At 35.8% G+C, this 13,377-nt stretch overlaps 1 protein-coding gene across 2 annotated transcripts in view; it reads left to right on the plus strand.

Annotated features, from left to right (window-relative positions):
- The window catches only part of ntn1a (netrin 1a), a 69,868-nt gene that overhangs the window by 34,298 nt on the left and 22,193 nt on the right, over positions 1-13,377 (plus strand). For both annotated transcript variants that reach the window (XM_081381761.1, XM_081381760.1), the window contains exon 2: positions 9,834-10,022. In XM_081381761.1, the coding sequence (XP_081237887.1) occupies positions 9,834-10,022 (189 nt within the window). The remainder of the gene's footprint in view (positions 1-9,833; positions 10,023-13,377) is intronic.

The following is a 13,377-nucleotide window of genomic DNA, read 5'->3' on the forward strand; positions in this document are numbered from 1 at the left end:
ATTGCTTAATATTACTCAGTACTTAAATATATAATTACACTTTAACAATGACACCTTAAAATAAAGTTTAACCAAACTGTTTTATGTATGAGACTTCTTCATACTTTGTTCTACTATGAAAGCAGTGTACTATTTACAGTGTCCTTGTTACATATGTTACATGTAGTTACTGTGGTAATAACTAGGCTATTAGTTATGCATGATTAAATGCAACTAACCCTAAACCAAACCCCAATTCTAACCCTATCCCTATAGTAAGTACATGTATGCCAAGTTAATTATTACACAGTGCTTGAATGCATAATTACACTGTAACATGGACACCTTAAATAAATTGTAACCCAGATCTCCAACAGCCGCTTTAACTGAAGCAAACAGCAAGAGTATAGCATGCTGTTACAATCACTGGTATGAAGCAAGCAAGTCAAATTTGACAGGAGATTCCATTTGAGCACAAAGAGCACAGTGTATCTTTCATTGTTGTGTTCTCCAATAATAATGAAAACATTTTTTTTCCATTATGATTTGATTAAAAGTAAAACATTAATTAGTTTAGGAAAAACAACGATCTGAGTGAAGTGATCATTTCCCTATAAACAAGAATTCCAGAGAGTGTGAATCAGATAATTGGCTCCAGTGTGGTCTTAATATTTTCAATACGAGAGCCGCAAATCAAACCGACACAAACAAAGCGCTTAACTATCACCAAGCAGTGTGTCAACATCACATTCATATGGCAGTCAGCCAGAGAGCCTCCAAAGACAGGAACATATAGGAGACAGAAAAGGAGAGACATCTGAAACTTTATTGATCCATGTGCTACTGTATGCATTTGTAGTAATGCTTACAGCAACGGTCTGTTCTGTTTATTGAACAATTATAGATGCAATCATATTGCAAAGTCATCAAAAGTCAACAAGGCACTTTATTTTAGCCTGTGCAACTATAATAAAGTGACTGCAAGTTTCATGTACTGTACCCTTCAAGGAATATAGTTTTCACAAAAATCTAAATTCTGTCACCATTTACACACGGGCACGTTGTTACCGTGTATTATTTTCTGCATTTGATAAAACACAAAAGGAGAAAATTTGTCGGCACCGACTATATTATAATTTGTATAAATTAAATATAGCCCACAAGGTAAATATACAACTTTTTTTACAGCATTTTTATGAAAAGCTGAAAAATCCACTGTTAGAAAAATCTGTAGAAATTACAGTATTACTGGCAGCTACTTGCCAGTAACGTACTGTAGATTTAAAATTATGTTATTTACTGGCAACAATTTGTTCAAAATTAAATGAACATTAAACATTAACAAGTCTTTATCTTTACAGAATAAAACTAAAATAACATCCTCATGCAAAGCATTCTGGGAACCAAAATCTGAAGGAAAAAAACAGAAAAAGGTTGATGAAGATTTCTGGTTCCCAGAATGCTTTGCATTAGATTGTTATTTTATAATTTTATTCTTTAAAGACAAAGACTTGTTAATGTTTAATGTTCATTTAACTTTGAACAAACTGTTGCCAGTAAATAACATAAATTTAAATCTACAGTAAGTTACTGGCAAACAGCTGCAAAACTACAGCAAATTTTTTACAGTGATCCTAATCTCAATATTTTTGCATTATTTTCCAATTAAAATATCTAAAACTCTAAAAAACTAAAAAGTTACTTCTTTGAAAAAAATTAAAATCAATTGAAAAGACGTGATCAGTAGAGTCTTTAAATATTTCCTCTTTTTGTTTCATTTTCAAAAAGAAAGTCATACAGGTTCAGAACAACATAAGGATGAGTAAATAATGAGCGATTAAAAAAGAAAGAAAGTTCGACTGACGCTGCCAGAAGAAATATGTGGCATGAAGTTTACAAGCTTCTATTTTATTGAATTTATTACTCTTAGTCTCTGCGACCAAACCACTGAATATCTTTGGGTGACCACAGAACCACCATGCTAACGTTCATCATTGGCTCAGTCATGAAGAAAATGCATATGTACTGTGGGGAAACTTTTTTGCCAGTATTGATTTAAGGCCCAGAGCAAAAAAAGCCTTGAAATGACGCAACATCCGAAAAACGCATGTGCAGGCACACATAAACTCTTACATTCCACTTACACACACTCCATGTCATACAACCACCCAAGCACACTCCCCGTGTTTAACTTCGCTGAAAGACGACCAAACCAAAACAAGGCTGATGTGGTGATATCCAATATTTTCTCATTAAGTCTTACGGGGCTCAGGGGCTAATCGCATTACTTAAAAGGGCACACACAGATTAAAACTAAACTAGCTATGGATGGGTCCTCTTCCATGTTTTTTTAAAAGGATAGCACCCCTCGGCGTAACTCCTTCTCTGATGGGCCGGTGTTAGGTGTTGGTATTGAGTCTAGTTCGGGCTGGTGGTACCGACCCCCGGTGCAGGAAAGATCTCACGCCCTGGAGTTCATGACATATGACTGGGGCTTTTTGACACTGAAGGTCAAGCCTCACACCTGAGATGGTGTCGGAGCAGACAGACATCACATGCCTGAGATGTTTCTCTTCTGAAGGATGTATGAGCTGTGAGTGGATTCTTTAGCTCTAAGTCACGGAATGCGGGTTTGTTTTTACCCCCATTTGATATAGTGCACCATCATTTTGGTAACGCTTCACCAAGCGTGATGTTTCATTGATAAAAAAAAAAAAACTGTTCTGCTGGCTTTTTAGTTTCTCTTTTTACGCCTATGTTTAAATTTACATCCGTTTTAACATCAGATGTATTCAGTGAAAAACGTCGAAATCTGATGCTTTCAACACCTCTCACTCAAACTGCTGAATCAACAGCTGTAATCTCCGAATTATGTGCAAGAGGTGACGTCTTTTTATCTTCCCTCTGTCTGACAGGCTCAGAGAAAAAAAGGCCAATAGTGTTGAGTGCTGGACTAATATCCCTGATAACTGAGGAGAATTACCAATTGCCTGTAGTTTGACACTGTTTATACAGCACGCTTTTACACAGAGCGTAAGAGAGCGAGCATTAATCCCCACTTACTTATTGGTATGTTCCGTCTTTTCAGGAAGAGGAGAGAAGATTGGCCAAACTACTACTGATAAAGTGTGCGAGTTTAACACATAAACGTTTGTTGAAGGTCAGGTTAACGAAAATACACTCATACCTAATAAACGGGGTGATACGCTGATAACTTCAACCAAATGCATCGGCGTGGAAAAAAAACATTAATCTACGTCAACTAATTCAAGCACCAACAGAGTGTTTGAGGAAGTCCTCATGTTTGCAGAGGAAGGAAATGAGCGGGCGCTAGCAGAGAGGAGTCTGCCGGCTCTTTAAATGTGAGGAAGTCATTATAGACAAATAAACGCGAAGAGTCCTACATTCCAAACAAATAAATACATGGGCAATAAGTATCGATTGGAGTTGAAATAATGTGATTATGTGAGAAGAAAAGACCACTAAATGCTATAAGAGACATGGAACTAGCAAAATAGAAGAAAACTATACAGGGCAGGAATAATAAAATAAAATAAAACATGTAAATAATAAAAAGTGAGGAAAAACATGGCAGAATTATAGGCTATTGTAGAAAAATATGAAACAAAATTAAAAGAGAAAAGTGTTTCTTTTAATATTTTATTTTGAATTCATTCATCGACATACAATTTGTGTGTACTAAAAAACGTAATATATATATATATATATATATATATATATATATATATATATATATATATATATATATATACACATAGACATACTGTGTTTGTTAACATTAGTTAATGTATTGACTAACATGAACTAACAATGAGTTATACATTTGTTACGGTATTGTGTACTAAAAAACGTAATAATATATACATAATATATATACATATACATAGACATACTGTTTGTTAACATTACACTGTTAGAAAAATCTGTAGAAATTACAGTATTACTGGCAGCTACTTGCCAGTAACTTACTGTAGATTTAAATTGATGTTATTTACTGGCAACAATTTGTTCAAAATTAAATGAACATTAAACATTAACAAGTCTTTATCTTTACAGAATAAAACTAAAATAACATCCTCATACAAAGCATTCTGGGAACCAAAATCTGAAGGAAAAAAACAGAAAAAGGTTGATGAAGATTTCTGGTTCCCAGAATGCTTTGCATTAGATTGTTATTTTATAATTTTATTCTTTAAAGACAAAGACTTGTTAATGTTTAATGTTCATTTAACTTTGAACAAACTGTTGCCAGTAAATAACATAAATTTAAATCTACAGTAAGTTACTGGCAAACAGCTGCAAAACTACAGCAAATTTTTTACAGTGTAGTTAATGTATTATTGACTAACATGAACTAACAATGAGTTATACATTTGTTACGGTATTTATTAATCTTTGTTAATGTTAGTTAATAAAAATCCAGCTGTTCATTGTTTGTTCATGTTAGTTCACGGTGCATTAACTAATGTTAACAAATACATTTGATTTTAATAATGCAGTAGTAAATGTTTAAATTAATATGAACTAAGATTAATAAATGCTGTAAAAGTATTGTTCATTCTTAGTTCATGTTAACTAAAGTAGTAATGTGTTCTTCTTGTAATGTGTTATCCAAAATTTATGTTGGTGAATTAATATTCATTATCATTTTGATTTTAATATTTGTCCGAATATCAAACAAAATACAAATCGGCTACAAATAAAAAGTGAGCAAAAAACATCAAGCAAAGCAAAACCAAGATTCAAATTCTCTCTTCTAAGAACATTCTTAACGCGGTAACAAAACCAATTAGATTCTCTCGAAAGCTATCACCTTACACTCTTTCCTCACGGCTGTACGTGTTTATCAACCTCTCTGAAAGCTAAGCCAAACTAAAGAGGGGAAAGAGACAAAACGCATCTGGTTTGGCTTTCTCCTCAACCCAGTCAATCAGACGAGTCATCTCAAGCGCTTATCTCTTCCCGGGGTTTATCGGCTAAGTGGATGTGTAGCTACAAGTGAGAATAGCTTGTTTTGTCGGCTTCACTGATGAGGGTTTTCATCCACTACGAGTATTCTGCTTCCCCAGCCTGGCTGGACGTCCAGGTAATCTTTCATTCTGTTAAGACAGATGCTGTTCCACTCTGTGGTTAGGAAGTACCACCATAGGGATGAGCTTTTCCTCCCACTTCCAAAAGCGTCTGTAATCTTCTTCCGTCATACAGGGCAACATTTAAATTATGATCATGCTTTCAAGGCAGATGACACGACTAGATTAGTGAGTCTGAAAGCACTTCAAAGGTACGGGAACAAGGTGTGAGAGTGGGTGTCAGAGGGCAGAATGAATGAAAGAAGGGCAAAATGAGCAAATCTGAAGCGGATGAAGGGAAACAAAATTAGTCTGACAGTGAGTTGATTGTGGGGGGACGACATAATGCACAGCCGCTTTGTATTCGCTCCCATTGAGAGGCAGCCACCCTGAATCCTGCATGCCTGTAAAAGAGCAGGTGCGAGCCAAGCGAATGCTTCGTGTTTTCATACGGACAGGGTCGTATCACAACAATCACAGTCTCTAGAATGAGGAAACCAGATGAGGTAGAGCATTGAAACAGCTTTCCCCAGCTGCCCTATGTGTGTTGAGGCTGTTTTTTCATCACTGAGGGCAAGAGGAAACGACGGGTGCCAAATACTACCAATAGCCTCGCATGTTGACAGTGCAATTTCCTTTCAGCTCTTTTAGGTGCATGGTGATGCCACAACGGTGTTTTCCAGCTGTTGTCCTCATAGAAAATTTAAATAAATCTCTTATAATATAATAAAACAATAATCAAATTAAATTGATAACGTCTAAACTATTAGTAAATACTAAGTTAAATCAAAATGATCCTTAATTTAATCCTTTAGCAGGACGCATTTTGACTGTAGCGACTGCAACAAAGTACGATCTAAGACAGCACATGCCGCCCAATCCGTAAAAAACATCACTTCTTTTACCGCAGATTGTTTTAAATCATGTTATGAAGGAAGAAATAATACAACTGAAGGGTTTTAGGGTGATGTCATTGTAATAACAGATTTTTCTCATTACTTTGGTAAAACATGCTGTTGTGATTAGTTTTCTCAGTTTTATGCCTCTCCAATAGCAATGCAAGGTATTTTTGTGCCTTCGAAAAGTAATAAAATGTGGTGCCATTTTGATTTTCAGAGAAAACAACTTGGATTTTCTGTTTATCAATAAGTTCAGCAAGTCTGTCGAAATTTAAAGAAGCCGGAGGCCGCATAGTGGACTGCATTTGCCTTGTTAGCGAAAGTGAATAATCCATTGCCGGAGGGTAGGAAGGATCAGTTTCCACCGGGATCCAAACAAGCAGGCAGAATTAATACCAACAGTATGCCTGTTTGAAAGCAAACAAGCCGTGCATGGAGTAAGTTTGAAGAGGAGACACTTCTAGGACAGGCCGAATTGTCGTTCTTTATGTCCTGCAGGCATCTCGAAAAACCTATTTCAAGTATTCATTTATTTTGGCAGCAAGTGGAAAATCTGTGGAGATGAGCCAAGAGTATTTTTTAGGAGACATTGAGTGGAGTTTTTCACTCTTTACTAATTTTATAACATTGTACTCAAGTGAATGGACTAAGTGTCAAAATAAGAATGAAAATCGGATTGCTCCTTTAACTTGATGTCAAGAAAGGAAATGTAATCCCCTGCTAGGCAAAATGCAGTAACCACACATATTGTCAAAATATGAGTTGGGACCCAAAAACTCAATATTTTATAATATTACTGTTTTCACTTTGTCTAAAGACTGAAATTATGAGATTTAGGGCCAGATTTACTAACAGCTTGAGCCAGAGCAAAAAAACCCTACTTTTTTACGATTTACTAAAGACATCAAGAAATTAGCAGTGAAAAGACGTGGACACAGTTATTTTTGAGGCTGACATTATTGCATTTGTAGGAGTTTTCCTTTCAGACGCAAAATTTATGGGAGGAAAGTATTTAAATGAATCAAGCAAGGTGATTTACTAAGGTTTGCGCTTATCAATTTACTGGTATTTGCTCCATTATTTCCACTCCCATCTGCTTTTATGGAATTGCGCTCTCATGCTAATTTGCTCGGTTTAGTAAATCTGGTCCTAATTGTGATTATTTTATTATAGATAAAATATATCTGTATTATCTATAAATAAAAAATATGTTTGAATAGTCACTTTATTTTAAGGTGTCTTTATTAAACTGTAATTACACATTTAAGTGCTGAGTAATATTAAAGGAGAACTCCGGTCAATTTTAACATTGAGCTCATTTTTTTGGTAAATTTGGAGTGCTGTCAATACAGAGAACAACGACAAAAATCGGTGTTGCCTACACCTTGTTATCCTCTTTTTAAAATTTGCACCCTGTTGACTTCAATGGGGCAAGTTTTAAACCTGCTTTTCGAAGCAGGTCGAAGTCCATAGTAATCGATTGGATTGTCGAGTTCACACGCATAGGTTTAGTTACCTATGATCACGCGCGTAAACTCGACAATCGATTACTATGGACTTCGACCGAAAACAGGAAGAAAATACAGGTATGTGCGCTGGCTGAATTAACATCATTTTTATTAATATCTTTCACATCTACTGCAGTCAGATTCACCCGTGATCACTCTGAAGGAATCACTCACATTAGCTGTGCACTTGTAATGACACATCAAGGATGTTAAGAGGCTAAAATCAGGTTTAAAACTTGCCCCATTGAAGTCAACAGGGTGCAAATTTTAAAAAGAGGATAACACGGTGTAGGCAACACCGATTTTTGTCATTGTTCTCTGTATTGACAGCACTCCAAATTTACAAAAAAATTAGCTCAATGTTAAAATTGACCGGAGTTCTCCTTTAAGTAACTATGTAGTTATTATAGGGTTTGGTTTAGGGTTAGTTGCATGTAACTATGCATAATTTATAGTTATTATTACTATAGTAACTACATGTAACATTTGTAACAATGACACTGTAAACTAAAGTGTTACCGGTTAGCTTTAGGGTTAATTCCTTATCATAGTAAGTACATACATAGTATATAGATGCAAAACAGTAATGTTAAAAAAAATAAAGTGCTACCAATGCTCCTCTAATATACATCTAACTGTATTCTAATACTGGCTAGAAAGTTTTCACTATCATTATAAATTAAATATTTTCCAGATAATATTTAATAAGGTTGTTTTTATACATGGAAAATATAAAGTTGCCTTTATTTTAGGAAGGGGGTCCCTTGCAAGGGGATCATCATATTTGGGGGTCCTTTAAAAAATATACAACTACAATCATAGAAAATGAAGTGTGACAAATGATAGGCTATTGAATCACTCCAAACAACAACAACTTTAAAGCCATTTTTTTTTCCATTCCAGTGTTGGTGTAGTTACTGCGTTCACTTTTGTAAGTTGTTATGCCCTCTCATCAAAATGCTTATTTTGTCTTGAAGTCTCCTAGCATCAGACCAAATAAACACTGTTGAAGTTGCTCGGAGAATGTGCATCAGCTATGCCTTGCCAACAGTTGTCTGTGCTTGAACAGCCCAAAGCATTTTGGTAGGAGGGTTGGGATTTATAGTTGAATAATACATGAGGAGGAGCCACACCAATGTCTCACCAAGGCCTCATGAAAGAGAACATGTCTGCACACAAATCAGTCATGAATAAACATCAGACAGTAATTAAACTTGGTGGCAGCAACTTTCTTCATTAGTAAACAAGCAGGAGCACAGCTTCCTGCGCATGGTGAGGATTGGGAATGGAATGGTAATTGGAGAGCCTGTCTGATATTGTTTGGCATCATTGGAAAAGAGCAGGCCTGGTCAGAGAAAAAGCTCAGAAACTGACCTCATTACCAGAAGTTAATTCCCTGGCACTTCATTTGCTGCAGTTGGTAAAGACATAACTGTCAAATTGAGGCCTGTATCCCCACAACATAACGATTAGAAAACTTTAGTTCGTTCCTGATCTAATGACTTTTAAGCATGTGGAGTGCCTATAGTTGGTACTCAACCGAACTCTGAAAAATACCTACATTTTTTAAATAAATATAGTCATAAAAAAGTTTAAATCTAAATCTTTAGTATATAGCTTACACTGAACATAATGTCAACCTGAAGATGTGCTTCATGTGATGCTGTAATATTAAATCTAGTAAATCTAAATTAAATGTAGGCCTATGCATTAAAATGAACAAAAAATGACAATAAAGACATTAAAAATGTTGCAAAAGATTTCAATCCCAAATAAACACAACTGTTTATAATTGATAATAACACTTAACATTGATAAGAATAATAAGAAATGTTACTTAAGCCCCAAATCACCATACTAAAAATGATTTCTGAAGGATCATGTGACACTGAAAACTGGAGTAATGCTGAAAATTTAGCTTTGCCATCCCAGGAATAAATTATATTTTAAACAATATTCATATAGAATACAGTTATTTTAAATATTTTAAATATGTAATAATTTCACAGTATTACTGTTTTTACTGTATTTTTGATCAAATAAAAGCGGCCTTGCTGAGCATTTCCGGTTAACAGTAGTGTACACACCTGCATTGTAACCTTTCGAAATGTTGTTTTATTCTGTTACATTGGCTTTTCAGAAATCTTTCCAAAAGAGCCAGTCAAGGGACTGATGATGATCATGCAGCACCATATTTTCACTTTTTTTAAGCATTATGGTGTGTTGCTTACAGTCCTTACATTTGCACTCAAACCCGAATAGAAAAAAAAGTCTGTATTTTGATTTTCTGATTTGATTGCACTTGGCTGTGATAAAGGATATGCAGCTTAAACTTTAAACTTCTTTCTTTTCCGCAGCCTGCAATTGTAACCTCCATGCAAGGCGCTGTCGTTTCAACATGGAGCTTTACAAACTCTCCGGGAGGAAAAGCGGAGGAGTCTGCCTGAACTGCCGGCACAACACGGCAGGTCGCCACTGCCACTACTGCAAAGAGGGCTACTACAGAGACATGTCGAAGCCCATCTCTCACAGAAAGGCCTGCAAAGGTATGAAGGGTACTGAATTTACACCCCATGGGCGCAAAGGGCGACTATAGTTTTGGTCTTAAGGGCCCAAAGTCTGCGACTTATCACTGAGGAGAGCAGAAAAAGCTAACGCTAAGTGATTAGCTGGCAGTTTTCTACACAAAGAAATTCACATAGTACCACAAAGGAACCAATTAGATGAACCGGTGACTATTCTTAATGTGTTACCCCTCAAATGAGGGAGTCAGCGGGTCCATAAGGAGGATTCTCACATTCCTGTGCTCCTCCACCCCCATGAGACTCTGTCAGCATGCAGCCCAAGGACAGGGATGTGGGTGGGGGAGGGGTTACATCTTTCTGACATAGAGTTATTGGGATTCATTTGGGGGATGGTTTGACAGGACAAGCCAAACAAACAGAGCGGAGGTGTGAACTGATCCTTGTTACAGGTCAGATGAGTGAGGTTAGGGGGAGGACGGACAAGAAGAGAAGAGGGAATGAGCGAGCAACTTTCCACAGGTGTGCAACTGGCTGGCGACAGCAGAGGGAAAGAGACAAAAAGGCAGGGTGTTTTTGCCTAACTTTGCCGTGGGGCAAGATGACAGGAGCAAAAAGCTTTGTGCAAACAAGCCCCCCGTCACACCTTAGCGTCTCCTCATAACGAGGTCCGTTCTGCTGCTGTCCGTGACGGCTTAGGATCATTTACTTCCAGCTTTAGCTCGGGGTAAAACTAGCTGGAAGTTAAAGACTCTGTTTTCCCCAAACAGATAAACAGGTAAATAAATAAAAGTGTCCATCAATCTGACAGTCAAGACTGTGGGGAATGTTTTTGCATCATGTGAGAATGTTATACTTGAAAGCTGAACAGAAGGTGTTTGTTTTCCCGCAATACCATCGGCACGCATGAGTCCTCATTTACAACATCCACACAACAACGCAATTAGCCTGATTCCTGCTCTCATATAGAGATAAATGTGGTTGTTTTATGTAGCTTTAAACTGATAGGGCTAGAAAAAGATTTGAATTTTTATTTTGTTTGAATTTTTAACTTTTAATAAAAATTATTTTTGTGGCGTATTTAATTTTTGGCATATTATATTAATTTATTTTATTTTTTGGCAACTCTTTTCAATAAGGTTCATTAGTTAACATTAGTTAATGTATTAACTAACATGAACTAACAATGAGCAATACATTTGTTACAGTATTTATTCATCTTTTTTTAATATTAGTTAATAAAAAATACAGCTGTTCATTGTTTGTTCATGTTAGTTCACAGTGGGTTAACTAATGTTAACAAATACAACCTTTGATTTTAATAACGTATTAGTAAATGTTGAAATTAATATTAACTAAGATAAACAAATGCTGAAGAAGTATTGTTCATTCTTAGTTCATGTTAACTAAGGTAGTTAAATAATGTTAACTAATGAACCTTTTTGTAAAATGTTACCATTTTTTATACTATATTTTGTAAATTTGACCAATTGAACTGTTTTTGTGGTGTATTTTATATATCAGTATTTTTTTAAAACAGCATGATGTTTAAATATTCCGATTATAAAATAATATCTTCGAGTTTTCAGATGAAGAAATTCATCTGATTTACAGTAGGCACATTTTCATAAAAAAAAGAATTAATTTAAAAGCGTGTTGTTTTTAGTTCCCAGACTCACATTACACCTGATGAATATGAAAAAGATAAATGAGCATATAATAATATTCTCTGCATGGAAAGGCATTGCAAAAATGCATAACCTAACCAACATATCCATTCTACCATACTCCAGACTGACATTTACCCCTCTCTGGGCTCTCGTTTGATTCTCCTGTCGACTTGGAATGCAAACAGACATTCATCATCCGACTGTGTGTTTCGCTAACCCCCATGCTATGTGTCTTATTGAAGGAAGAGAACTTCTTTTTGTTTTCTCTTCCTTTCTCCTGTGGACAAGACTTGATTCTTTCAGCATCCCATTACTCTCATTGGTGAGGTTTGCTCTGTTGGGATATGTTGGCTTTGTCAAATGATGCATTTAATTGCAGAATTTTGTACACACTTCCCTAATAGTGTGCAAATGGAAAAGATGAGTCTGAAAAAGGCCAAGGGGTTAATATGTTGTTTTAAAGTTTTGTGATAGAAACTCCATCACAGATTCACTGGAAAGCATTCAGTCGAGCTGGAATTTGATCGTTCTGTTTCTGCCGTTTCTTCTTTTTTTTTCAATATTTGCAAGGCTCCCGTAATTAAAACCAAGGGTGAATAATCTTGCAGGTCTCTGATGACCCTGGTCCTTTTTTTCTCGAAAGTTTTATTAAAATGATCTGCTTTGCTTGGAAAGTTAATGAACTCTTCTGTTTCCCTGAGATTTGAGACAGAGGCCATGGAGGATTTCCCAGGCACTTGGAATTAGGGTCAACAAACCAAATGGAATTCACTAATGGTTCAAGGAAAACTCTTAAAAAAATAGCACACTAAAAATAGCTGCAATGCTCTGTAGATTGTTACAGAATTATTAATGATAGATTCAAAATATGCATGTACTACTATGAAAGATGTATTTCTGGATGGAAAAAAATTGGGGGAAATCAATTCTGGATTAAAAATGCATCATTATGACCCACAGCCATTGAGAACCTTTCCTAATGCAGATACTTCATCGTAAGGGAGATTACCTGAAGATGGCAATTCTTCTGCACTTTTCGATTTTACAAAAAAGAGAAAGTTCCCAGTGCTTTGTGCACTTGAATGTTTGCTGTCTGTTTGCATGCTCTCACCTCTCTTTATACATTTCTCATTGCTTTCGTTCTTTCGCAACAATCATCCTCATTTGTTCTGTTTAAGTTCATTAATCTTCAGGTCCAACTGCCTCATCAGACTTTTGTGCTATTTTTTGCTAGGAACATTTATCAGCACTGTTACAGTCTTTACATAGGGATGACGTCAAAACCCAGAAGACTAATTCGCCACTGGTTCCCTTGAGATTTTCCTATGGGGTTTTATAATAAGTTGTTTTTTTAATTAATGAGTACAAGGTAAACACAACTTGACAATACTTTAACGTTTTGCTCTACAACGTAAATCACACACCCATATCGAAAATGCAAATTTTCGATAAAAAAAAAAAACTTTGTTCCTAATAAGTAACTATATAGGAACGTTTGGGTTGTGTGTGCAGGTTACATTTACATTGTACATTAATTTACATTGTAGAATCGTCAAGTATCGTCACGTTGTGTTTATCACAGACCTTATTTCACTTATAAATTGGAAAACCCCATAGGAAAATCTCGAAGGAATTAGCGGCGAATTAGTCTTCCGGGTTTTGACCTCATCCTTGCACCACTCTATAGGCACACGCTTTGTTATTTCTCA

The sequence above is a fragment of the Scardinius erythrophthalmus genome, assembly GCF_964197995.2.
Source record: "Scardinius erythrophthalmus genome assembly, chromosome: 12".
Lineage (NCBI taxonomy): Eukaryota > Metazoa > Chordata > Actinopteri > Cypriniformes > Leuciscidae > Scardinius > Scardinius erythrophthalmus.